Raw genomic sequence first — 26,357 nt, forward strand, 5'->3', positions numbered from 1 at the left:
ATAGTAAACCTAACATCCCTGTGACCGCAGCAGGAACGCTGTTGAGTGGTACACAGAGAGCTCCAACAGCAAAATGGAGAGAGGGAGGTGGTGATACAATCTCAGCATCAACTAAGAGATATGACTCAGCAATGGTGAAATTGGAACGACCTTTCGGTAAGAAGACCAACGTTGTCCTCGAGCGTTATTTTTTCATAAGAAAACAAAGCAGAGGTGAGTCAGTTGACAACTATATATCAGCCTTGAGAGGATTAATAGCAGCCTACAAATTAACTGATGTAGCAGATTAATAAATCAGGGACCAATTTAGTGCTACACACAGCAGACACACACTCAACGTTTATGACAAGCAAAAGATCCTACTCTCGAACAAGCAATAGAAATTGCTAGAACAATAGAGTTGGGAAATACTGAAGGAACAGTTTGCTTCCACAGAGAAGGTACAGTTGGTGATAGATGACCAAGGAAATGAGAATAATGAAATAGTGATTTAAAATAAAAAAGAAAAAAGAAATAAATCCATATGCAAAGAAAAAAAGGAAACGGGTTTGAAAACCTCAACAGAGTGAATAATCAACCAAACTCTAGATGTTATTGTTGTGGCTGTTTTAGACATGCTGAGGGAGTAAAGGAATGTGCTGCCAGCACAGTAGAATGCGTCAAATGCAGCATAATAGGTAATTATGGGAGAGTGTGCAGAAAAAAATGCAAAGAGCAGCACCGTCAAAGCCCTAGAAGAAATAGGAGGACCGAGTAGCCTCCTTACAATAGTGCAAGAGCGAGATGCCGACAACCATTCTGGCAATAAACAATAACAAAAAAAAAGGGACAATGTGAACAGTTAATAGTAAATGGCCATGCATTACAGATGATTGACACTGGTTCTCCCTACACCATGATGGATTGTGATGTATATACTGGAACTCTCAGGGGAATATCAGAGCTGTTGGCTATGGAAAAAGCCCCATCTGCATTGTCGGCTACAAATGGATTCATCTAAAATTTAGAAACAGATGCACATATTATAAATTATATGCAGCAAGGAACAGATCCTCTATTGTAGGGTGGGCCGAACAATTCACTTTACAAATTAAGATACATCCAGGAAAAGCTCAACCCATATTGAGCGTCAACAAACATATCAGTCTCTTACAAGATAAACTTTCAGAAATGTTTCCAGAAGTATTCCCTAACACTATTGGCGAACTTAGGGTGTTTCAGCATCGAATAATATTGAAAAGAGCGGAATAAAGTACGCAGTATTCCATTGGGTACAAAAGACGCGCTACAAGAACAACCTAAAAGATTGTGCACTGAGCAAATAATTAAACCCAGTGAATCCTCTCAATGACTGTTTCCCATTGTCATTGTTAAAAAACAAGACAACAGCATCAAAATGTGCGTAGACTTGGGGAGTTCTCCACTCCAGTATACTGATCGACAGGAACCCTCTTCCCAACATTAACAAGATGTAACTGACGATGAGACCAACCAAAATATTTACAACTCTCGACTTTTCAGCGTACCATCAGATTTTACTTGAGGAAGGATCAAACTTGAGGAAGGATCGAAACACCTTACCTCATTTGTAACACCATTGGGAGCATTTAGGTTTAGACTTAGGCCATTTGGTTTGGCTTCGGCGGTTGCCGTTTTCCAGAGGTTAATGCAACAGTTGTTTGGGGGTCTAGAAGGGGTATACTACTTTCAAGACGACATATTGATTGCTACTATGACTGAGGAAGAACACGACATAATGCTGCTGGGAGTTCTACACACTATTCGAGAGGTATCACACTCAAATCAGAAAAGTGCAAAGCTAAAGTAACAGAAGTGACATACTTGCGACATGTCACAACTAAAGAGGGAATAAAGCCCAAAGTAAAATTAGTTAAAACAATATCAAAGATACCGCCACCAATGAATAAGGACCAACTACGCTCATTTTTAGGCATGGCTGAATACTATTCGAAGTTTGTTCCTAACTTTTCCAACAAGACAGAAAACATGAGCATGCTTTTGAAGAAGAACATGTTATGTGAGCGGTCTGAAGAATGTCAGAATGAATTCATGGAAATCAAAGAGAAGGTGAAAGGAGCTCCCACACTGAAGATGTTCTCCCCATCAGCTACTAACATATTAACAGTTGACGCCACTGTCATTGGTTTAGGCTGTGTACTTTAACAAAACATAGAAGAAAACGATGTAACCATAGTATTTGCCTCACAGGTTTTAAATAAAGCAGAAAGGCACTATTCCAGGAATGAAAGGGAGGCCCTAGGAATACTTTGACATTTTAAGGCATTATTGTGGGGTCCGCCAGTAACAATCAAAACAGATCGCAAACCATTGGTTCATTCATATCATCTTCTATCAGTTTTGCCAAGAATCAACAGGTTAGTAGATATAAAGCAATATAACATCAAAGTGATGTATGTTCCAGGACATGAGAATGTTGTGGCAGAACGTTTGTCAAGACTACCATGGGAAGAAACACAGAGCGAGAAAGGAGAAGATGTTAGAGAGGAACGCGTCATATCAAAAACCAGCCATTTCCAAAGATGAATGAGAAGAGGCAAAAAAAGTAGACAAATAAATGATATGGTAAGAACGCATGTTTCAAGAAAGATGGAAAGAGAAAGAACAAGAAACTCAAGGATATTCCCAAGTGAACAATGAAATATGTGTGGATTGGGGGATGTATACTAGAGGCGAGTGCCTGATTCCCCCACAATGCCTCTGTGGAAAAATAATCTCACAATTAGCACACGAAGGTCACTTGGGTAAGAACCTTACCAAAAGGCTTCTAAGAGAAAGATACTGGTGGCATAGCATGATGAGTGAAGCAGAGGAATTAGTGAAAACATGCCAACCTTGTGCAAATAGTGCCAAAATCAATAAGACTAGATAAAACATCTTTAATTCTGATAAATACCAAAGTGTGGTGCAAACTAGCATTGGATATCACCGGCCCGTTTGTGACACTAGGAGACTAAAAGATTTTAATTATTTGCCTAGTGGATTACAATTAAAAATGGGCGGAATGGGGTGCATTAACACCGGAAAAGTTATCACATTTTTGGAGGAGGTATTCAACAAAGAATGAAATCCAGAGGAAACAGTGACAGATAATCGTGTTCAATTTGTCTCTGATCAAATGCATGAGTTTCTTAAAAACAGATGCATAAATCACCTATGTACATCACTTTCCCACACCATAGCGAATGGTCTAGTGGAACGGATGAATGGAGTAATACAAAAATACGATACAGCTGGCAGTGTCAAATACCTTACCATGGAAAGATACATTGAAAGAAACACTCAATCCATACAAGATCACACTGCATTCCTCTCCCAGCATTGAACCATTTGTAATGATGAGAGGTAGAGCATCGTGCAATAGACTAAATCCATTTCGGACAACAACAACAACAAAAATAATAATAATAAACCGACATGGAAAGTATACTCAAGGAAGTGCAAGAAAAACAACATAAGGCCAAGGAGCGTTACAATAATGGGAAGGGTGTCCGCAATTCATCGTATAAAGTAGGTGATTGGGTGCATGACAGGAGCCCACAAAGAGCATTGAAAGGTTTGTCAAAATACCGTGAAAAACAGCAAATAAAGGATGTGAGATTAAAAAAAAAAAAAAAAGAGTCCTCAGGATGGTACAAAATGGTCATTTGATGACAATGTCCCTGTTTCAAAAGAAAAGGTGGAGTACTGATCTCTATAAGGCGATAATAAATCAACTGCTCTTGCTACTCAGGGAAGGAAGAATGAAGATAGTACAAGTGATGACATTTTTGTTCTGAGATCTAGTGACAACACTGCCACATCCAATAGGATTAGAGGATCATCTACTAGAGTGAGAAGAGGAATTCCCTGTAGGAGCAACGACTTTATTTATTATTAAAATATATTAGAGTATATTTACTATTTAAAAGTCAATATTTCCAGTGTATCATTATTTTCCTCACTTTCCCCCCCCTTTAAATTTCATTATTGTTTGTTCCATTCCCTCCCTCTTGTTTCTTTTTTTTTTAATGGTCTTATGGGGGGCCAGGGGGTGTTATGTATGTGAGTTCTAGAGCCCGCTGCACAGGGAGACATCCTCCCTGCGACCGCTGCTGTGGTCCCCATTATAAACCCATCTAACTCACTACAGTGTCTGAGTATCCATAACAACCAGGCTCCTGGCATGGAGTGCTCCACCCCCCAGGGGATCCAGCTCTTTGTCGGTAAATCATGTCAAAGACGGGAAATTGGATTCCCTGGTAATTACTGCCCAATATCACTATTGGGCGCGTCAGGTCAATATTTTGCTAAAGTCCTTTTAAGGCATCTGCAGGACTGGGTGGATACCAACATGCTCATTAATCACCTGCAAGCAGGGTTCCAGGAGGGTGAAGGTACTCTATGGAGGAGGACTGCTTTTAAGTTGTACCAACTGCAAGCAAAAGCTGCATACGGTGCAAACATTTGGACATATACAAACACCAAAGTTTAGCCATTGTGGAAAATAGGGTCCTAAAAGCCTTTTGTTAACCACGAGCACCCCAATGCGTTGACCCACATGGAATGCAACACACGGCCAATTGCGGATAAAGTGGGTCTGAGGCCTGTGTTGTATTGGATCAGACTCTGGGGAACCCCAGGCTTAAGTAAATATAGGGAGTCTTTGGCAAGAGTCCTGGCACTAGAAGGGGGATGAGCACTGCCTTGGCTCGCTCATGTTAAAAGTTGGCTGGCGGCTATGGACTGGTCAGCTCTGTGGGAAAATGTGGCCTCCGTTGATAAGAATAACAAATCCAGAGTAAAAATTGCAGCAATTATTCTATCAAGATCAGGGATGGAGAACGCATGCCTCAGGCTGAGGCTGAGAACTTTGTATCCGTCTACTAAACGGAATTTTGGTTTTGAAGAATATCTAGATGCAATACAACCACAATACGTGTGTGCACTTTACATGGATTTCAGGTTGTAGCAAACTAGTACTGTTATTTGCTAGGGGTGTACCGAATAGTGCATTTACTATTCGGCTGAATACCGAATAGTTAGCCTAAGTATTCGGCCGAAGCCTAATATTGAGCCGAACAGTGGTTTACTACTGGAAGTGGGTCAATATAGATCTATAGAAATGTTCCTTTTATGATATTTTATCTATATCGCGCTCTTACACAGGTGTTTGCAATATAAACATAGGAACACTGCATTAATTAGTCCTGCAAGGCATAAAATAAGCGGTGTCGCATAGCATTTTGCTATGCAATTTTGTATGTTTCCTAATAAAATGGACACTCGTGTAGCAAAGCTACCGTTTGAAGTTGACCTCTTCAATGAAAGAGCAGCTCACCCTGCATTCCTCTCTTGCCCTCTGTGCTCTATTCATCTTTTCTCTGTTCACTTCAAATGCTAATAGAGAGAAAGTGCAGCAGTAATCATCTCCTCCACTCTTGAGTGCCAAAGGCATGTGTGGGGGTATTAGGCAAGAATTTATTTTTCAAATAATTGCAAACCAGACGTAAATGAGATGATACTTTTATTAAGCTTTCTATATCCTGTCTGGCAAAGACCAGTATTTGTCAACTTTAATTTTTTTTAAAAGACAGTCATGCAATTCCATCTCTAAAATATAAGTTGTTACATAATGCATAATTACAGAATTGCTACCGTAAAACACTGCAATGTTCCACCTAGTTTGCTGAGTTCACTGCTTTCTATGCCAACGACTCGGTTTAGTCTACAACTTTCTTTCCCCTTACATAATGAATCCACAAAGCGAACTAGATGCTTACACAAAGTAGTGATCAATAGTTCCATCCAGTCTGTATACGCACAGATTTACTGCAATACCACATACTGTAGTTAGCCTCTAGAGCTCGCTTTGGTTTATGATTGTATTATATATTAGCACACGCAAGAGACGGATGGCCAAATTATATTCAGAGTCTTGTTTATCATATCTATTTATTGGTGTCCATTCTTGCAGCTAACCTTTTACATTTTACAGCCACTAATCTATGGCTCAAAGTCTTTTCGCTCACTCGCATAGTCGGGTAGATTTTATGAAAGAAGAGTAGAATTTTCAAGAGATGTTTGAAACTTTTATTTTGCATTTACTTTATTTGCAGGAAGTGTCAAATAAGTTTCACTGTGGATCACTGGCCTCTGGGTGGCAGCACAGTGTGCCAAACAAAGCGGGTTTGTAGTGACATGCTTCACAAAGATAGAATTAAATGTGTTGTTCTCTGTTGCTCTGGGTAGAGTGCATTTCTCTTGAATAGGTAAACTAAGTTACCTGAACTGCAGGTCTATCTAAATTTAAAAAAAATTGTCAAGGCCGGACTCCTCTTACTAACGTCTTTTTTCACCGGTATGCAAAACTGCTTTATGGTTTCTCATTTCATGTCTTGGGTACAAATAACTTCTGGTGACATTATACTAATACAAAATTGCTAATCAAATGGGTCTGTTTGCTAAGAAAAAAGTGTTTTGTTAGCAAACTCTGCTAATCAATTTTTGAAAACTAATTTATGCCTTTCCCTGCAAAATAAAACCTATGGAAGGAACTCGATATAGCTGTACTAGACCTCTTCAGCAGATTGTCCAACCTACTATGCTGTTTTACCTTCCATGGTAGGCAACTTTACCCCAATTCATTGCATTCAGCATATGATTTCTTAATTTGAAATGTCTTGCTGTAGATGTTAACATGCGTTACGTATCTTTGTGTTCATTTACTTCCAGCTTATCAACAAAAAAAAAAGTTTGCTTTTTTAATTACGTTACTCCTAGAGCTTTAATGATAAAGCCAGTGGTAGAAGCATACAGAAATCCCCAACTGGCCTGCCCCAGCTCCCCACAAACCCCATCACTGTGCCCCTCCCACATGCAATCCAGACCCCCCAAACAAAAGCACCTACTGTTTAAGAGAATGTTCAGTGCAGTACAAGTTTCAACTTCTTCCTACACTTATTTTAAGACTAAGCCATTGCGGAATGGTTTCATTTAAAAATAAAATTATAGCAACTGTAAAACGTAGAGGAGCACAGCTCCCAACCGCTGGTTAAAGCTTATGGTAATGACGTTTTTACTATTTTGTATACGTGAGCCCTCGGACATGTTTGCCAATCACACATTTCGGGGTTGTCACTGTGGGGCATTTTTGTTCGACACCCCTGCACTTCAACTGAAGGAACCATAGCACCCCTGGCCCCCCATTTCAACTACATTCAGGATGCTTCTTACTCGCATTCGCACTAGCACAAGGTGTGACCCCACCTATCCCTGCTAAGGTAATACAACAAATCAATTCAAGTGGGAAGCTGAGGCCGTAAGAAGTAGGACTAGGTTAGGGAAGGCACCTTAACATGTGCATCACGCAGGGGATTTTCCCTAGTAGCAACTGCAAGACCTAGAACTCGAGCTTTAAAACCTAACAAACTGTTAAGAAGTGACCTTTACTTATACCAGGCGATCCAGTTCTACATCAATTGTGTGCGCATGTCTGCAGCGCCCTTCCTGTGATGAGACAACCCGAAACCCCACAGCCTTAATGCTGTGAACAAAGACGCGCGTTTCATAGCGCGATTACCCTCCTCCTCCACTGGCTTCCCATTTTACATAAAGCCCCTCTTGAAAGCCAAGACTGGGGAACATCTGGGAAAACTCAAAAATACAATGGGGAGAGGAGAGGCAACGAAGTATAAACTCTACTTATTAATGCATTAATTACACCAGCCATTGCACAGTATGACAAGTGCAGTCACAGATGTTACGGTATCATAATGTTACAAAGAGGAAGTACCTGTTATTATCACCTATGCTGATGTTGGAAAATAAATATATGTTTCACTGATGCATTTGTTTTTCTACTTTGAACACGAGTGTAAACCTTACTGTGGAAATGCTAGTGGCAAGCCACAAGGCTGTGGAATTTTTCATTGAAGCCACCAAGCAGAGAGGTGCTAATTGGTTATCTTATTGCTGCTAAGCAGAAAGGCACTTGTTAAGTGACTTTCTGCCCAGTGGCGCTACACACTAGTACATTGAACACCTTAGCAGAAAGGCATTATTTTTTTGTTCACAGCACCACTCTCACGGGACAGCAATACACTTCCTCCTCCTCCTCCCCGTTACAACTACCTACATCTACGTCCTTTCTTAATGTGCACTAAGATCATTTCGTCCTCACCCCCATCACAATGAGACCGATACCCCCCTCGGCGCTCAACACACTTACTCACCCAGTCCCTGAGTCTCCATCTTCATTCTCCCACCAAAGATAGCATCACACATTTCTACAACAAACCCTCTCCCCCTCCCATCCTGACTTGTTCTCTCCACAGGTTAGACATCAATGGCTTCTCTTCTCACGTCCCTACTTTCTAGTTTACTGCTCCCCGCAGGAGCTAATTAGCTGCACCTCATGGCCACTTATTTATAAACTGTTCATTGATGCCCGCATTGTACCAAGTAATTCAACCACTGCATCCCAGAGACCGCTTGCAGAGAAATATTCCTCAGTTCCCTGGTCTCCCTTGGTGATCCAAGTCTTCTGAAAGATTACGCACATCATTGCGTCTCTACTAGCCGAACAATCATTGATTGGCAGGCGTTCCTTTCATGCAAACCCACACTTTCCCAAAAAGACTGCAATGTACAGATATACATCACTTTTCAAAAACGACCTACATTTCTTTTTTCACAGGGACATCTGCTGTCCACTCGTCAAATCATTTGATATAATTAAAGTTTCAGCCAGTAACTAGAAAGTACAGAACTTCAGCTTCAACTAAGTATTCTGACGAAACCAAATAGCTGGTTTCCAGACTATATTTGGCTGAATACCTACTCAAAGCATACATTCGGTACAACCCTAATAATTGTCCAGTCTGTGGATCGGGAGTCAAAACATTGATCCACTTCATGCTGTTACGAGATGGGTTCAGATACCCGAGAGTGAAATATATGAAACCATTATTTTTAAAAGGGCCCACTAAACCACGTACTCGCCTTCAAGGCAAACTAGAAGAAACGGTTTCTTTGGCAAACAAAAGCCCGGCTGAACTCACGATAAAAGCAAAGCAAATACCGAAATTAAATACTAGTTCTCAAGTAGATGTGACGGCAGAATTACACCGGCCTGAAGATCAGGCCCGAAATCCATTGGAAATTCAACAAACTCTTGTAAGTCCTTTACCAACAATGCGGACAACACAGAATAACGAGCCTGACCCTCTTTCACCGTCAAGTAAATTGAAACATACACCTCTTTCTTACGTTCTTCCGATCGCAAATAGAAAATTGCCTCTACCTGCTATCCTCACTGAATTTTCACAAACAGAAACGACTATCCAAGTCAAGGTAGACAAATCAACACACATAATATTCACCATGAACCCTCATCCTTGATTTCCACAAAACAATCCAGTCTGTCCACAGGACTTTCCCATCAACCGGTCGAATTAGTACGTAACTCTACTTTTGAGGATCCTTGCTACACACTAACCCTTAGGGAACGAGCTAAAGCAGCCAAACAACAATGGAAATCAACTTACTTACCAATTCATATAATAAATAGCGAGAAATCCAAACCACTTTCAGTTCGCATTGCGCGTCTATCACTCGATTTAACCGAGATCGATGCGATTATGGATTCAAAACAAAAAAGAGAGGAAGTCTTTGGAGCAATCCAGAATCATACTCCAGTTCCAAAAACTAATACTTCAACCCCAATTGCCTCTAAAGCACCCCAGGTAACAATAAAAAACTCACCAAAGTCCGCTCAAGACACCATAGAGCATGACTCTTTTTCATCACATAAGATTTCTGAAGTATCCAATGACGCTCCGGAACTACCTGAAAGACTACCAACCACAATGTTAGACCTACAAAATTCGCTAGTAGCTGTACTATCTGTAGCTATGATCCCCTTTCTAAAATTACAAGAAGCGATGGTGGACTCAACCAAAGATCAAGCTACTCTACTTGCTATGATCATGACAAAATAAACTCATTTAGAAAGCTTTATTGGAACCTTACAGGAACGACTAAAATATGAAGCGGAGGCATCAAGATTGTGGCAAAGCAGTCTGGCTGAAGTGGCAAGAGTCGACCGTGCTGACAAACAAAACCTGATGGAAACCGTATCTTCCATTACTAAAAAAATGATGGATGGAAAAAAAAAAAAATCAAAAAACAGTCACAGGTGTTGCCTCAATTTGCTTGGACAACAAAACAAACCCAAACTGTATCTAGTACTGTTCAAATAGATGTTCCAAAAATAGATCAGTGGACGCAATACGAGATGCAACCATTCAACAATGGTCTTCTGGACCCAAACCATGATATGCCCATTTCTAATGCTGAACCGACATTATGTACTCCATTTGATATCTTTGACCTGACCAAACGAGGCTTGGTGGGAAAAGAACTTCATTCCAAACCAAATGCAAGGAAAATCCCAAAAAAATCTCAAACAGGCTTGCGGGCCTTCTTAAGGAAAATGCAAAATGTACAAAAATCTTTGCAAGAGAACACAATCAAGAACGTAGTAAAAACAACGCCAAAGTCCACTAACTCGGTAGCTGTGACTGCCACCATACCAACTGATACTAGAGCAAACTCGCCTAGCATAAGAGCGGACCAGCCACTGTCTGAACCATTAAATGTTTTATTGGCAGTAATAAAACAAGACTCCTCTTCTAAAGTGACTCTTCCATCCCCAGCCAGTGAGAGTGGTACCGAGGATGTTTCTATCCAGGAAGACTCAACACAGGAGGCTTCCATCTCCTTGGATCCGCAAGATGACGCATTTCTCGTTCTTGATGAATGCAAAGATTCATCTCTTGATTACTCAGATATGAGTTCGGCCACTCAGGACTCCTCGAACATTTCTTTGGATTACTCAGAGGTGTCAAATGACGATTCATGGCCCCATTCAGAAATGAAAAAGAAACCAAGCAATAACACGACTTTTCCCCCTCATTCAGATCCACCTTTAGTCAGACCAACTTTTTTCACCCCGAAAAAAAGGTCCTACGCTTTTAGAATCTCTTTAGCTCCCAGTTCAACAAATATTGATGAGCCTGTAATTTTGAATAGAGCCAATGTTCTACGACTGCTAAAAGCTATTCCACAAACGGCGGACATCAAATCACGAGACATCGATGTGATTCTATTTCCCCAACAAAGAAAAAATGGAATCAATACAGATTGATTTTTATTGTGAAGAACTAATGTACCGCGTATTATCCACTAACCAGCAACTGGAAATCTTAGGTTTTGAAGCTGAAGAAATTACTGTGTCGAGTTTAATGGCTCGGAACAAATGCAGCAATAAACTCGCGATGATGGATTCCTACCATTACAATAAAATGAACACACATAAAGAGGCCCGAACCACACAGAAAAAACATAACGATCTGTCTGTTAATCCAAAACATAACGATGGACAAAATTATTTGACCTATACAAATGAGGCTATGAAAAAACGAGGGATATTGCGTGAGCAAGAGCGGATCCCTGACACCGATTCAAGATCCGATATGAGCCAAGACTGTTGGCCCCTGAACAAGACAACCTACCTATAACAACCAACAGGACATCAAAACCAGGCGTCCACAATCTCTCTATGCTCATGGAACACTAGAGGCCATAAACACCTTTTTACTGAAGGCTCAATTGCACTTGCTGAACTTAATTTAATATGCCTACAAGAAACTTGGCTAAAAGAAGAGGTAGTTTGTGAAGGCTTTATAACCCCAACAAATCCTGCGATCTCTTCTCAACAAGGCCGACCGCCATCAGGCATGCTGATCCTTATACAAATTAACCCTACATGGACAATTGTATCAAGAAAGAACATTCACCCTTGGGCCCAGTACATGTCCATTCTCATACCAACTCCTAACAAAGATCGAGATCAACGTATGGAAATCATCTACGTTACCATTTTCAATATATATTGGAACCCGAATGCGATGAATGACAAGTTCCTCGATTCCATATATGACGAAATTGATAATATTGCCTCAGTCAATCATGGAGCAGAATTCATAATTACAGGGGATCTTAACATCCATTTATTTGCTAAAGAAGGCCTTAAATTGGAGTCAAATACATTATCAGCCAGAGCTAAAAAAATGGGTCAAAGAACTATCATACGTAATATCCTACTAATTGATCCCACTGTGAACAATAAAGGAGTACCTCTCCCGACATGGTCACGTGAAAATTCAACATCCATCATTGACTATATCTTTACATCAGAAGGGATAAGAAACCTAATCATTTCTACTGACAACACTCCTCAATCCACCAGCGACCACCATCAAATAAGAATCACATGGGACACGGTAAGAACAAAATACCCACAAATAAATTTGCCAGCTTTGAAGATCAATAACGGTCTTAGTTAACTCCGTAAAAACCATCAAATACCTGGCTTATTATCAATCTTTAAAGAGTCCCTGCTTCAGGACCAAGCAAAACTTAACTACGGTTGGATTCTTGAGAAATATCAACAACCGTGCCAAAAGATAAATCAATCTACTAACGTACATAAACATCAATTCAATTCAGAAATTGTACTGAAGAAAAAGATTCTCCAAAGGCAAATTAGGCAACTAAAAAAAAAAGAATCCGATTTTGAAATTAAAATAAAAAAAGAAAAACAAAAATACTCAAATGCAATTAAAGCAATCAAGGCCCAAATAAAACAGAATGATGCTGAAGCAATTCAACTGCACTCAAAGAGAAAAACACAAGGCATTTATGGTCTCTATTGAACGCCAGTCCCAAAGCAACATCGATGATCCAAGAAGTGGAAGCTCAAGAATGGATTAAGCACTTTACAACACTCTATAATCCCTATCCCAATGTCTCATTAACCGCTACAACACAGACGAGGATTCTTGGAATCTCAATTGGGATGTTAATGATATAAGAAATACAATCATGAATCTGAATCCCTCCAGAGCTCCGGGACCCGATGGGTTATCAAATGCTATGCTCAAAGCAAATCCGAACGAATGGGCAGCATTCTTTATTCTGCTTCTTCAACTTATCGAAAAAACGAAACAAATCCCTCATAGTTGGACTTTGGCCGTTTTGATTCCTATCTTCAAAGCTGGTGATCGCAAAAGCCCGACTAACTACCGACCCATCGCCCTGCTGGATCCCCTGGGTTAATTATTCGCGGGATTTCTTCTTAAAAAACTTAACACCTGGGCTGAGGAGAATGCAAAACAAGAACAAAGGCAAACTGGCTTTGTCAAGAAAGTTGGAACAAACGTCAATCTACTGCTACTGAATCTGATTAAACATGAAGCGATAATCAAGAAACATCAAGTATATGCCATCTTTATAGATTTGAAGATGGCTTTTGATTCAGTGAACAGGTCAAAGCTTTGGTCCAAACTTACGACCTGGGGTTGTCCAGCCTCTATTTTGAATCCTATCAAGCAACTATATTCAAATACCTTGGTTAGAGTCCGGCTAACCAAAGACGGAATGGTAACATCTCCCATTCCCACCACCAATGGTTTGAAACAAGGATGCCCATTGGCAGCCTGCCTCTACAATTTGTATACCTACGCCTTTAGTGAGAAAAGCCAAAACTCAGCTGCAAACCCGCCAAAAATCAACAATGAATCTATCCAGACATTAATATACGCTGATGATATTATCATTTTGGACAAAACCATATCGGGTCTACAAAAATCTTTAGATAAAACTCAAGAATACATGCATGAGAACGACCTGGTGATTAACTGTAATAAAACAAAGACAATGAAACTTGCCTCGCGTAAAAATAATAAATCAACTCTGAAAATATATCTAGAAAGTAACGTGATCGCTGTAACAATGTCAATGAAATATCTGGGTGTGATGATCAACAAGAATGGAAGAATTATATCGAGGAAAAAGCCAGATCCCTGGCCAGACAAGGCTGTTTCTTTCATAGAAAGTATGGAACATACTCTATAAAACCCATAATAGCCTTGTATAAACAAAATGTAATCCCGATTCTGACGTATGCAACTGAGTCCTTGGTCAACCAAGAAACCATAAACTGGACCAGGTATGAAGCACTGTTCTGGTGGAAAACTTTCTCTCCCAAAAACGTTTCCAATGGCAAGAATCCGTTACGAACTAGCTATTCAGTCCATCAAATCAATAGTTTTGTGGAAACAAATGGACCTTCTCAGGAAAATAATCTCCAAAGACAAGATCCCGTCACTAGAAATATTGAAAGAAAAAAAACACCTCTCCACATCACTCTCAAAATGGGTTTCTGAAATCCAAATGAAGATGCAAACCGAAGATATCTCTGAAGAAATGCTGATCAATAGACCTCAGCACGCAAAGAGAAGAATACAGACCAATGATTGGATCCAAACCATAGCTGACCAAAATAAATACAAGAGATATCTAAAATGCCAAACAGAAGCTAGAGGTCTCCATGAGTTGCCTGCTTATTTAAATCTCTTTCCAGATTGCAACATTCGTGATTTATTTCTCCGATTTAGGTTTAACATCGTACCAACTCGGGATTACCATTCTATGATGGACAAAACAAATAAAACAAGTCCTGACTGTCGCTTTTGTAAAGACACAAACTGCAAGGAAACTCTATTCCATTTGATTATGATTTGCCCGGCACTGAAGGACCAAAGATCCTTGCACAGAGACTATTTCGGGTTTTCGAGGAAGCAACTGTCAACCGAAGAAAGATGGGACAATTTGTTAAGAGGACAAGATAAAAACCTAATTCTGACAATCAAATTTTGGTTGGCAATTACTAAGTGAAAGTCAAAAGGAATGAATGAAATATAAATATTGATTTTCTTGATACTCTCACTCTCCTTTTTCTCCCTTTTTTCTTTCTCTCCTTCCTACTCTTCTATTTTTAATGTAATACTTAATTGATCTGTTATGTAGAAATGAAAAGTTTGTAAAATCAAACGAAACATTTTAAATAAAAAAAGAAAAGGGCCCATATTCGTAACATTGATGAAGCAATGAAACTAAATCAACCAAGTAAATGTGTCATTCTCAGAATTGCTATTTTCCAGTTTTAAAGTTGCAACACAGAAAAATGTGGAAAACACCTAGTTAGTCATGCTAATTAGCATAACATGAGGTAATTGAAAATTGTGCAATGCTTTATTTTATTTTCTATAAAATTGTGTTCAAACTGGACAAGGTCGGAGTCCTTGCTGTGTTAACAGACATATGAAGCATGAGTAACTGCTCCCAGCCGGCTGAAGAAAAATAAAACGTTTTGCTGTCCACACAATTGCATCTCTAAGGGTTCATGGAGTTACGACTAAGAAGACACCTCTTTAACAGTACCTCAAAAATAAGAGTCGAATAAAGGAATTGAAACCGTTTTGCCTTAAGGTGGCAGAGAGGACTAAGTGGTGAGGTGCCATGTTGGGTACCATCGACCAGCAAATTATTTTGTTTGGCTGGCAGCTCTAGCAGAGCGGGTTTGTTCCACATGTTGCGCGATAGTCTAGTCAATTTTGTTTTTTTGTGCCCCGATGTGTTGTGCAATTGATTTTTATTTGGTCACATTGTGTATGTGAGGGGGTTTTGATTGCATGCAGTTGTGGATCCACCTTGTGTTAGGTTCCTTATTCGGTTTGCATGGTGGCCAAATGTGTAAGAGAGTCATTTTCGTCATACACGTTTTGGAATGGATGAGTTGATTGTAGAGGAAGAGGTGTTATGCTCACAGTTTGGGGTTTGCAATGCTGAGGCATTGGAATGTCATGAGGTCAGTGTGGAATGTTGTGTGTGTGTGTGTGGCAGTTACACCTAGGACCTGGCTGGGTGTGGATGTGCCAGTGTCTTGTCTACCTATGGAGTGGTCTACTTACCTCTGTGTCACTTATCTCATGCACACAAAGGACAAATTTACCTACAGTGAAGTCTTGGTCCTGTGCTTTCTTGACAAACAAGCCCATTACCGAATTCAGTAGACTTCTCCTGAAACCGTCTTAATTCACTGTCAGGAAAAGGTCTCCATGTAGACAAACTAGTGGAGGGCACACACAAAGGGAGGTTGGGTTAAGCCTCGCTGGGACACGCAAGTTTCAGCACGCCATGTGTGACAGCTGAACCCAGTCTAATGCCGTGCGAGACTTTCACTTGATGTGCGAGGTCTCTGTAGGACTGGATTCCCTATGCAAAGCCACGGAAAACTTAAGAGCTCCGGAGAATACATTTATTTCCTTTCACCATAGACATGCAAGCCATCTCGAAAAGCAAATGAATATACAGTGGCACCCGTATCACACCACAGACTCCAAGTCCCTCCCTCCAGATAACAAACTGACCCCCATCCCACAATTCTCGGCATGTCTCTGTAACTGAGCTCCCAGAGGTAATCATCCAACAAAGAGCAAACAGCCTTGTTTCAACAGTATCCATTTTATGTATTTTTATTGTTAAGCCCTCCCTGCCTCAATGTCACGCCCCGCCCTCACTAGTTACCTTACCCCTTTTCCTACCAGTTTGTTTGTGTTTGTTGTTATGCCACGCAATGAAAAACCACAAACAATGAATGACACCGACGAAAAGAAATGCATAGCCCTCAACTCACACGCTTTTGGCGGGTCTCACCCACCTAGGTCACTCAACAGCCAAGCCCCTGCATGTCCATACACTTCATTGGGCTCTCACCCGAGAAAAAATAAAATCAGCTGATTTCACACGCCCAGGGGACACAAAGGTTGAGATGTATGGCATAAGATTCACAAAATCTAAGGGATCCCACAAACCAGCTTCCTTCCCTTTCTGCTAAGAGTGAGTAATCCTAGATGCATGTAAACTTCGTCATGTTTACCCCTTGACCAAAAAAGGGTGAATAACCATGTAGTTGTTTGCAAAAATATACATATTTTAATATTTATCAAAACACATTACAATACATTTCTCTAAAAAAAACCACACAACAAAGTGGTCAGAACACATTCTGAGACACATATCTATGCGTATACATGTACTAAAAATGGCAAAGAAGCTAACACTTAGACCCCTTTCTCTGCCTTACTGTAAGGTATGTCTCCATTGTAGACACCACTATTATTATTGACCTGCTTAATTCATACAAGCAAAAAAGGCTGTGCCAACACTTCAAGAATGTGTTTCTAGAACCAACATGAAACTTAATCTCAAGAATAAACACAGAGAATGATCCCCATTGTATATCCTGTTGGTGCGGTCTTCAGGGCACTTAATCTTTGTTATATATTCAGGTGTTCACGTATGTCATCACGTGTTAGTTGCCACAATTTCAATATTCTAAAAAACAAACAAACATTTGGTCTCAAAAACATGTTTTTTTTTTTACTTCAGCATAACAAGTCATACATCACATCTATTACAACTTCATCTCTATTTCCCATATAAGCAGAGGGACTTATTTATTCGTGGTTTCATTATTACCCACTATTATGCAATTTCAAAACATATTATATGTCCTAATGTCTTGCCAATGTATAACAGGCCGCACGGGCACCTTATGCCATACACCACCCATTTAGAAGTGCAGTTGGTAAAATTTTTCAGCTCCCATTTTCTCCCCTTCAAATCTACGTATTTCATATTTGAGGTCAATTTACAAACTGAGCACTTACCGCAAGTGTAGTGACCCACCACCGGTGGCAAATTCCACAATGTCAATTGGGTACTGGGACTCCCCTCCGTGGAGGTTCTATAGGTATGTACCAATTTATCTCTCAAATTTGGCATGCGACGAAACGCAAACCGTGGTTTATTAATGGAGAAATCATCGGTGTTAATGATGCTCCAGTGTTTGAGTATACACCTACGCAAGTCATTACTAATGGGTGAAAATGTGGAGACACATGTAATCTTATCCTCTGCAACCCGGGGTTGTGGTACAAGACAATCCTGTCTTTGGATGTTTTTAGCTCTTTTCATAGGAAGGAAGCGGTGAAAAATAGGGGGTTTTCAGCTAGCACATGACCCGGAGCCAGTGCAGCGTAGCAAGATCATTACAGATTCCGCTAGAAGTAAGCACTTATCTAGCGTTGTGCACCTCATTTCGATGACCCAGTATGAAAGCTGAAATGAAAGACAGGGATATGTTCCTCCTTGATGTACACATTGTGGATATGAATTGAGTATCTCTATGTTGGATGATATGGTCTGTAAGAAATTAGGACATATAATATGTTGCGAAATTGCATAATAGTGGGTAATAATGAAACCACAAATAAATAAGTCCCTCTGCTTATATGGGAAATAGAGATGAAGTTGTAATAGGTGTGATGTATGAGTTGTTATACTTGAAGTAAAAAAAAAAAACACATGTTTTTAAGACCAATGTTTGTTTTGTAGAATATTGAAATTGTGGCAACTAACACGTGATGACATACGTGAACACCTGGATATATAACAAAGATTAAGTGCCCTGAAGACAGCACCAACAGGATATACAATGGGGATCATTCCCTGTGTTTATTCTTGAGATTAAGTTTCATGTTGGTTCTAGAAACACATTCTTGAAGTGTTGGCACAGCCTTTTTTGCCTGTATGAATTAAGCAGGTCAATAATAATAGTGGTGTCTACAATAGAGACATACCTTACAGTAAGGCAGAGAAAGGGGTCTAAGTGTTAGCTTCTTTGCCATTTTTAGTACATTTATACGCATAGATATGTGTCTCAGAATGTGTTCTGACCACACTGTTGTGTGGTTCTTTTAGAGAAATGTATTGTGATGTGTAATGTGTTTTGATAAATATTAAAATATGTATATTTTTGCTAACTACATGGTTATTCACCCTTTTTTGGTCAAGGTGTAAACATGACAAAGTTTACATGCATCTAGGATTACTCACTCTTAGCAGAAAGGGAAGGAAGCTGGTTTGTGGGATCCCTTAGATTTTGTGTCTTATTTTCCTCACCCACTCAGCCCCTAAAAAGAGGAATACTATAGCTCCTGGTAGCTGATGGCAGAGCATTGCTTCAGCCTCTCTCAGTAAGCTTATCACCTCCTTCCAGTAGACCCAACAGAGCCATTTACATCCTTCGACCAAACCACAAAAGTTAACGCACCTCCTTCCACAAACCCCCTCCAGTAGTGCAAAACTCCTTACCACCCGTAATACCCAACAACGGCGTGGACCGTGTCCTATAATAACACCAGTTCAATACATTAAAAAAAACAGTTAGCTTCCGCATTCTCCCCTGCCAACATTATGCACTCCATTCGTGAGACGCTATTATAGTCCTGGCTTTAAATATGCATTCTGGGATGTGTAGTCCCGGATTTAAAATGAGAACCCTAACTCCTAGAACACAAAGTTAAAGGCAGTACATACATGACTAGCATCTCCCGAATGAAATGGATCATGCTGGCATGTGTCCCGCAAAGACGACACCCTAATTTCGCCACAACAGTACAGGACTCTCCCTTATGACACCCGATTTACATAACCAATGGATCTGTATGTAAGCTTACTCGTGAACTAACACAGCCCTCCGCTAACAGAACGGAACCCCACATTTCTGCCAAAATAAAACTTACGTATCCTTTCAAGTATCGGGCCCACCAAAGATGAGCACATCCCTGCATCACCCACATTGCTAATACTGGTACGACTCTAGTGAGTAGTTCCCATCTGAAAAACGGACCCTGTCATTACAACAGTCCGTCTCCCCTTCATCACATGATTTGCACGATACGTTCAGGCATTGTACGCCCTAGGAGAACTTGTTAGAGTACGTCCTTCAACACCACGTGATCATTGCAGGAGCGGGAAGACTGGAGCCGTGTGAGCTTCTTGGCGGAGCGGTGATTTACACATAGCAGCAGCATTCCCCGAGATTAGGAACGAGGCGTGCGAGGTAAATTAGCGAATTTGCAGTAAACCAGTGCACCATTTTTGGACTTGTGCTCCAGTGCAAAAGGAATACTCATGGTCCTGTGCAGTCAGACTGGTGCAAGGAACTTTAAACTTTATCAGTTGAAATGGGCCTTGAACCTAACGGCAGGGCTTTAAGTGGGCCAGGGCAGTGGCTTAATACAAAATGTGGGGCCCCCTCTGCGATCCATGCTGAAGCCCTCCCCAACTCAGAAACAAATGACGGGTCATGTCACACTCTGGGCCGGCCTAGATTATCTCGCTTGTGCAATACGCACAAATGTGCTGTTAAAAGGGTATGCCGCACACTGCACTAGGAGAAAGATATAAATATGTGTTTTAATGCAATATACAGCACACTTTCTCTGAAAAATTGGCTAAAAAGCCAGAGTATTTGCAATTGTTTTGTAGCGTAACACCAATCCAATACATGCAAGTCACCAACAGTGCACAGGAACATTAATGCGTTGCTATTAAAAATGCCATGCCACAATGAAAACATGTCCAACTGGCTGCACAATGTTTACCAGTGTAAACACGTAATAATATTCCAGTAAAGCATGCCAGGCCACATTTAGACATACCTAGACTGACTGCACCAAAATGCCAGTCGAAGCAATAACACTCATCAAGAAGAGAACACACATTCAAGGCTGTGTCTCTGTGGCCTCTAACAACACAGGCAAACTCTTTAAAATCTGCAAGTAACTGGTCAATCCTGTTGCGGTCTTTACCTCCCCTGTTCCCTCCCAGGCCCTCTCTATGTCTCTGTTCTCTCACTTCTCTGCAAAAACTCAGGACATCCTGCCCTCCATCTCCTCTTCCTCTTCCTCTCTTGGCCCCCCTTTGGCCATCTCTACTTCTCTTCCTCCTTTCTTCTCTTTCTCTCGGACAATACCTGATGAGCTTTCTAGACAAGTCCGATCTATGAAAATGTTTTCCAAACAGGTGCTCCACTGCTCCTCTAGAACCATCAACAACCATATTCACACCCTCACTCCAGCCTTCGCCAAATTCTATAATCACTTTTTCACCACTGGAACGTTCTCCTCTCCACTTAAGCACTCCCTTGTGCGCCCACTCCTCAAAAAGCCGTCGGTCATTCATGCCTGCCATGGTACACAAAAGATAGGGTAGTTCCGGTTTGCTAATGTGGATTTTGAGGACAGTAGGCAATATTCAGACAGTAAAAAATGAAAATCCACATACACCCAATTATTTAAAGGTGATATTCATAAATATTTAGAAAAGACTAGTTCCAATGCTCAAACGAGTCATCATACCGGAAAAGGAAGAAATCTATAGATTTGTCTTCAGTTTGTCTGTAATTATTGCCAACATAAATGGCTTTAGGTGTTAATTTATTTACAAAAAATTGAATGGTTAAAGAAGATTGGTAAAACAAAACATAGTTGCACAAAAGAGATCTCTCTCTCATTCCTGACTGTCTATCCACAATTCAGGATTGGTGCGCCTCCAGCGTTCTCTCGCTTAATGAAAGTAAGATGGAGATCCTTCTCATTGGGACCCCTGCCCCTGCTTTCCCTCTGGCACTCTGGCCGCCCGCCTTGGACCCTCTTCCTTTGCCTTCCTGCGAGGCAAAAAACGCTGTTGTCATCTTTGACGTCACTCTCTTTCGCTCCTCACATCTCAGACGTCACCAAGAAGACCCACTACCAGCTGCTTCTCCTCAAAGGGACTCTTCCCTTTCTCACTTTCCCCCAGAAGCTCACTGTCTCCAGAGCCCTGGTTCTCTCTAGGCTGGACTACTGCAACATGCTCTTTCTCAACCTGCCTTCCTCTACTCTCCACCATCTGCAACTAATCCAGAACAGGACTGCAAGACTTATCCTTCGCCTCAAGCCCAGGGATCGTATCTCTCCAGCCCTGAAATCTCTCCACTGGTTCCCGGTTGCTACCAGCATCAAGTTCAAGACGCTTTGCATTGTTCGCAAAGCTTTCTGGGCCCGGGTCAACACTACATCCAACACTCTGTGTGTTGTGTTGTGCCCTATGGTCACTTACTGACCACTGTGCAATTGTGGTGTGCCCTATGGTCACTTACTGACCACTGTGCAATTGTGTTGTGCCCTATGGTCACTTACTGATCATTGTGCAATTGTAGTGTGCCCTACGGTCACTCACTGACCACTGTACACGTGCGTTGTGCCTAGCTGCTACCCTAACCAGCTCGCTGTCCGCACCATTTTTGCCAGCTTACACACAACTCCATTCTAGCTACTGTACTCACGCCATTGCCTTGAACTATGCCAGCCTGGCTCATCCTCATCATGTTCCCCTTCTGTGTCATGCCTAATCACACGCCTTGTAGTAGAAGCAGCTACACCCCATTTAGCAACGGTCTAGCCGAGCTTGGCTGCCCTAGACATCACCCCATTCCCTGCCCCACACCCTTCCTGCCCACCCTGCCTCCTTTCTCCCACAGTGTCCCCATAGACCATACTGCAAAAATCGGCGTCACTCCAGGTCACCCTCCACTTAACCGCGTTGACCTTTCCTAAAATGCCCACTGTGACACCAACCAAAACTCACCCAAAATAACAGAATATCGCCCCACAGCCTACCCCAACATCACCACCCGGAACAACAGGCTAGGCTGCAGACTTCTCACCTTACCGAGTAAAACACTAACTACGCCCATGGCTAAAGACACCAACAAAAATACCCATGCAAGCACCGGCTCACTAAAAGGAGCCTTACTTAACGTCAGATCCCTTGTTGCTCACCCTACTGAAATCGCTGACCTCATCCGTTCAGAAGACCTGGACTTCCTTGCCACCACAGAAACCTGGCTTCATGCAGCAGCAGGTCCCTACCTTACCCTTGCGGTTCCTGCCAACTATTCCATCCTTAGGGCCGACAGACCTAATGCTTGTGGAGGAGGGGTAGCTCTCATATTCAAATCCTCGCTTGATATTAGATCTGTCACCGCCCCCATACTAAATTCATGTGAACACCTCTCCATTAAAATACAAACCTCACCTAAGACCGCTATCACCTTGGAACTAATATACAGGCCCCCTGGCCCAACAGGGACCTTTGAGAAAGATATAACCTCCCTCATAGCAGAGAAAGAATATTATCCTGGGTGACTTTAACCTGGGTTACAATGATCCTCATGATACCCCTGCATCTTCCCTTGCCAATGCCTTCTGTGAACACAACTACACTCAACTTATCACCTTACCTACGCTTCAGAAGGGCAGAACCTTAGACTGGCTCGCTGCCTACAACTGCAACATCACCTGTAAGGACCCCCAACCCCTCATATGGACTGACCATTTCCTACTTTCATTTGATATTAGCACCAATAACCCAAACCACATACAGTGCCCCCCGACACCAGCTTGTCTGACTAGAAATAAGCGTAACATTACCGTAGAAACCCTCATTCCATTGGTTCTACCTACCCTTAACACGATCCCTGACACATCGGACACTAACGTACTTGTAGACACCTACAATGACGCCATGTCCAAAGCCATTGACATTATTGCCCCCTTAAAACTATGTAAAAGTAAACCTAGAGCCCATCTTAACTCCTGGTACACACCGGAACTTAAAATACTAAGAAATAAGAAAACTAAAATGGAACCTTGTGGAAAATGAATCCATCTGAGGAACACAAAATGAATCTCACCAATGCATCCTCCCTCTATAAAAAAGAAATAATTCGCACCAAAAAGGAAGCCTGCAATGTAAGAATAAACAATGCTAGCTCCAATACTAAAGAATTATTTACTATCTTGAAGGAGCTAGAAAACCCCAATCCACCTATGGACATGTCCGTGAAGGATCAATTATGGTGCACCAGCATCCAAAACGCCCTTGCGAATAAAATCACCGGCCTGCAAACGAAAATTAAAAGTAAAAGACTACAACTCTCCAACAGTAACCTACCCACCCCTAGTTCACCAAATACGTCCAATACCAACTGTGGCTTCACCTTCAAACAAGGTAACCGCACTAGAAGTGCAAAAAATGATAACCTCTCTCAAACCGTCCAACTGTAAAGGGGACAGCTGTCCCGCACAGATTATAAAAGATGCCGCAAGAGACCTCTCCCCATTTATTTCTAAACTTATAAACATATCATTCTCTACTAACTCAGTACCTAACAATTTGAAACAGTCATGGGTCCTCCCTCTTCTAAAAAAACAGACCCTGGACCCAGCCATTCCTACTAATTATAGGCCTATCACCACCGTTCCCTTCCTGCTAAAAATACTGGATAGAGTTGCTTACTTGCAAATCCAGAATTATCTAGAATCCAACCAATTACTGGGACTGCGTCAATCTGGCTTTCGACCTCAGCATGGAACAGAAACTACCCTTGTTGATCTCAAAAGTCAGATTGACGACATTAAAGACAAGGGTAAGGCTGCTATCCTACTCCTCCTAGACCTCTCAGCAGCTTTCGACTTAGTCGACCATAAAATACTCTGTAACCACCTCTCCTCTGCTGCCCATTTCCCCCCTTCTGCTGTCACATGGATACAGTCCTTCCTGGCCAACAGAACCATGAGGGTCTTTTCCCCTGTGGCAGCAGCAGACCCCATCCCCATTACTTGTGGTGTCCCACAAGGCTCATGCGTTTCCCCCACACTTTATAATATTTTTACAAAGCCTCTCTTTGATAAATTGGATCGTCTGGGTGTCACCTATACAAACTATGCGGATGACACCCAGATACTCCTCACCATATCTGGCAATTACAGTACTGATGTCACCAGGATCAATGAAATTTTCTCTATCATTCAGGCATGGATGGCCACACATGGCCTCTGCCTGAATGACGAGAAGACCAAACTGCTCATTGTTGGTTCACCTAACAACCTACAAAAACTGAGCCCTAACTATTCAAAATCATAATCGATGGCAACACCATCCCTGTCGCCAAAAACGTGAAAACTCTTGGCTTCTATCTTGATGCCAATATTAATCTCACCAAGCAAGTCAATTCTACCGCTTCCTCCACTGCCTACACAGGAAAACTAATTAGAGCCTGCAGACCTTTTCTTTCGACTAATAGTTGCCTTACTTTAGCGAGAGCCCTAATACAGTCCAAGTTAGACTACTGCAACAGCCTCTACCTAGGTGCCAACCAAGCTATAATTAGTAAACTCCAAGTCATTCAAAATAATGCGCTACGAGCAGCACTAAATATTCCCAAGCGAGAGCATATCTCCAACACTAGAATCACATGCAAATGGCTTACTATCCAACAAAAAATTGACCTCAAAACCCTCTGCCTCACATACAAAGCTCTCAACCACTTAGCCCCCCCCCTATCTTACCAATAAATTCACCTGGAAGCAGTCTAACAGAATTACTAGATCTTCCAACACCCTATGTCTCATGGTGGCCAGATTTATGTCTAAAAGAGTCGGAGGCTCTAGTTTCACAGTCCTCGCCGCCCAACGTTGGAACTCCCTGCCACTAAACATTAAGTCGGCCAGTTCCTTCCAGTCCTTCAGGAAACTTGCCATTGGGTGGCTATTGGCACAAAGTCAATTAGTATGCTAGACACAGCTACTATCTGTATATATTATACATGTACCAGTTATGTCTTAATTTGGCCTTGGCCTGTACTCTCTGTATATAACTTTTGCTAAAAGTATCACTGTTAATTACCATGTATTGTGATTTGTAACATGTACCAGCGCCCATTTACTCCCGGGTCCGGAGCGCTTTATAAATAAAATAAACAAACAAACAAACTCTCTTCCAAAATACCTTCATTCTCAAGCCTTTCGCTCAGCTACCTCCAACTCTCTAAGGGGTAGATGTTTCTCCAGGCTAGAGAGTGGGGGGGTAGATCATGTGCCTCCCTCTGGAAAGGCCTCCCTGCCCCTCTCAAACTTGAGCCGGACCACCTGAAGATCCGGAAGCAGCTCAAAACTTTCCTCTTCTCTGCTTTCTCTCTCTCCCTCCCCTGCTGGCCTACCTGTCTGCTGTACCGACTGGTTGATTGGCTACCCTCAGAGTCTCACTGAGTCCAGACTCTTTCTTGATCAGTCACCCCTGCACTGCCTCTGGGCCTACCACGCACTTAGGGGCTGTAACTGTAACCCTACAGTCCTTTGTTCTCCTTACACTACCCTGAGCCGCGCTGCCCTGGCTGCACTAACTCTGAGCATTGCTGCCCTGTTTTTCCCTCCCCTCTCCCTTGCACTCCCCCCCTTTCCCCTTGCATTTCTCGTTCTCGCACTTGCACGATCCGAATGAGACATGGCCTACTAATATTGGTTGTCTTGTCCTCCCTCTGTCTTCCCTCCCTTGTCTTGTCGTGCCTAGAAACGGGCGCGTAATAAATGACTTATATCATATCATTTTATCACAGATGCCCAGAAAAATATACAATGCTGCAGTAAGAAACGGCTAGTCTGGCAGCACCCAAATGCCAGTCTAGCAAGCAGGACTGC

The 26,357-nt window shown here is 41.7% G+C and overlaps 1 protein-coding gene across 1 annotated transcript in view; it reads right to left on the minus strand.

Moving 5' to 3' along the window:
- BOLA3 (bolA family member 3) overlaps positions 1-19,730 on the minus strand; it is a 204,657-nt gene extending 184,927 nt beyond the window's left edge. Inside the window, exon 1 of the mRNA XM_069617645.1 lies at positions 19,575-19,730. Within this exon, the coding sequence (XP_069473746.1) occupies positions 19,575-19,631 (57 nt within the window). The 5' untranslated portion in view covers positions 19,632-19,730. The remainder of the gene's footprint in view (positions 1-19,574) is intronic.
- Positions 19,731-26,357: the final 6,627 nt, after the last annotated feature.

Source organism: Ambystoma mexicanum, chromosome 10 (assembly GCF_040938575.1).
Source record: "Ambystoma mexicanum isolate Mex_15411 chromosome 10, UKY_AmexF1_1, whole genome shotgun sequence".
Classification (NCBI taxonomy): Eukaryota; Metazoa; Chordata; class Amphibia; order Caudata; family Ambystomatidae; genus Ambystoma; species Ambystoma mexicanum.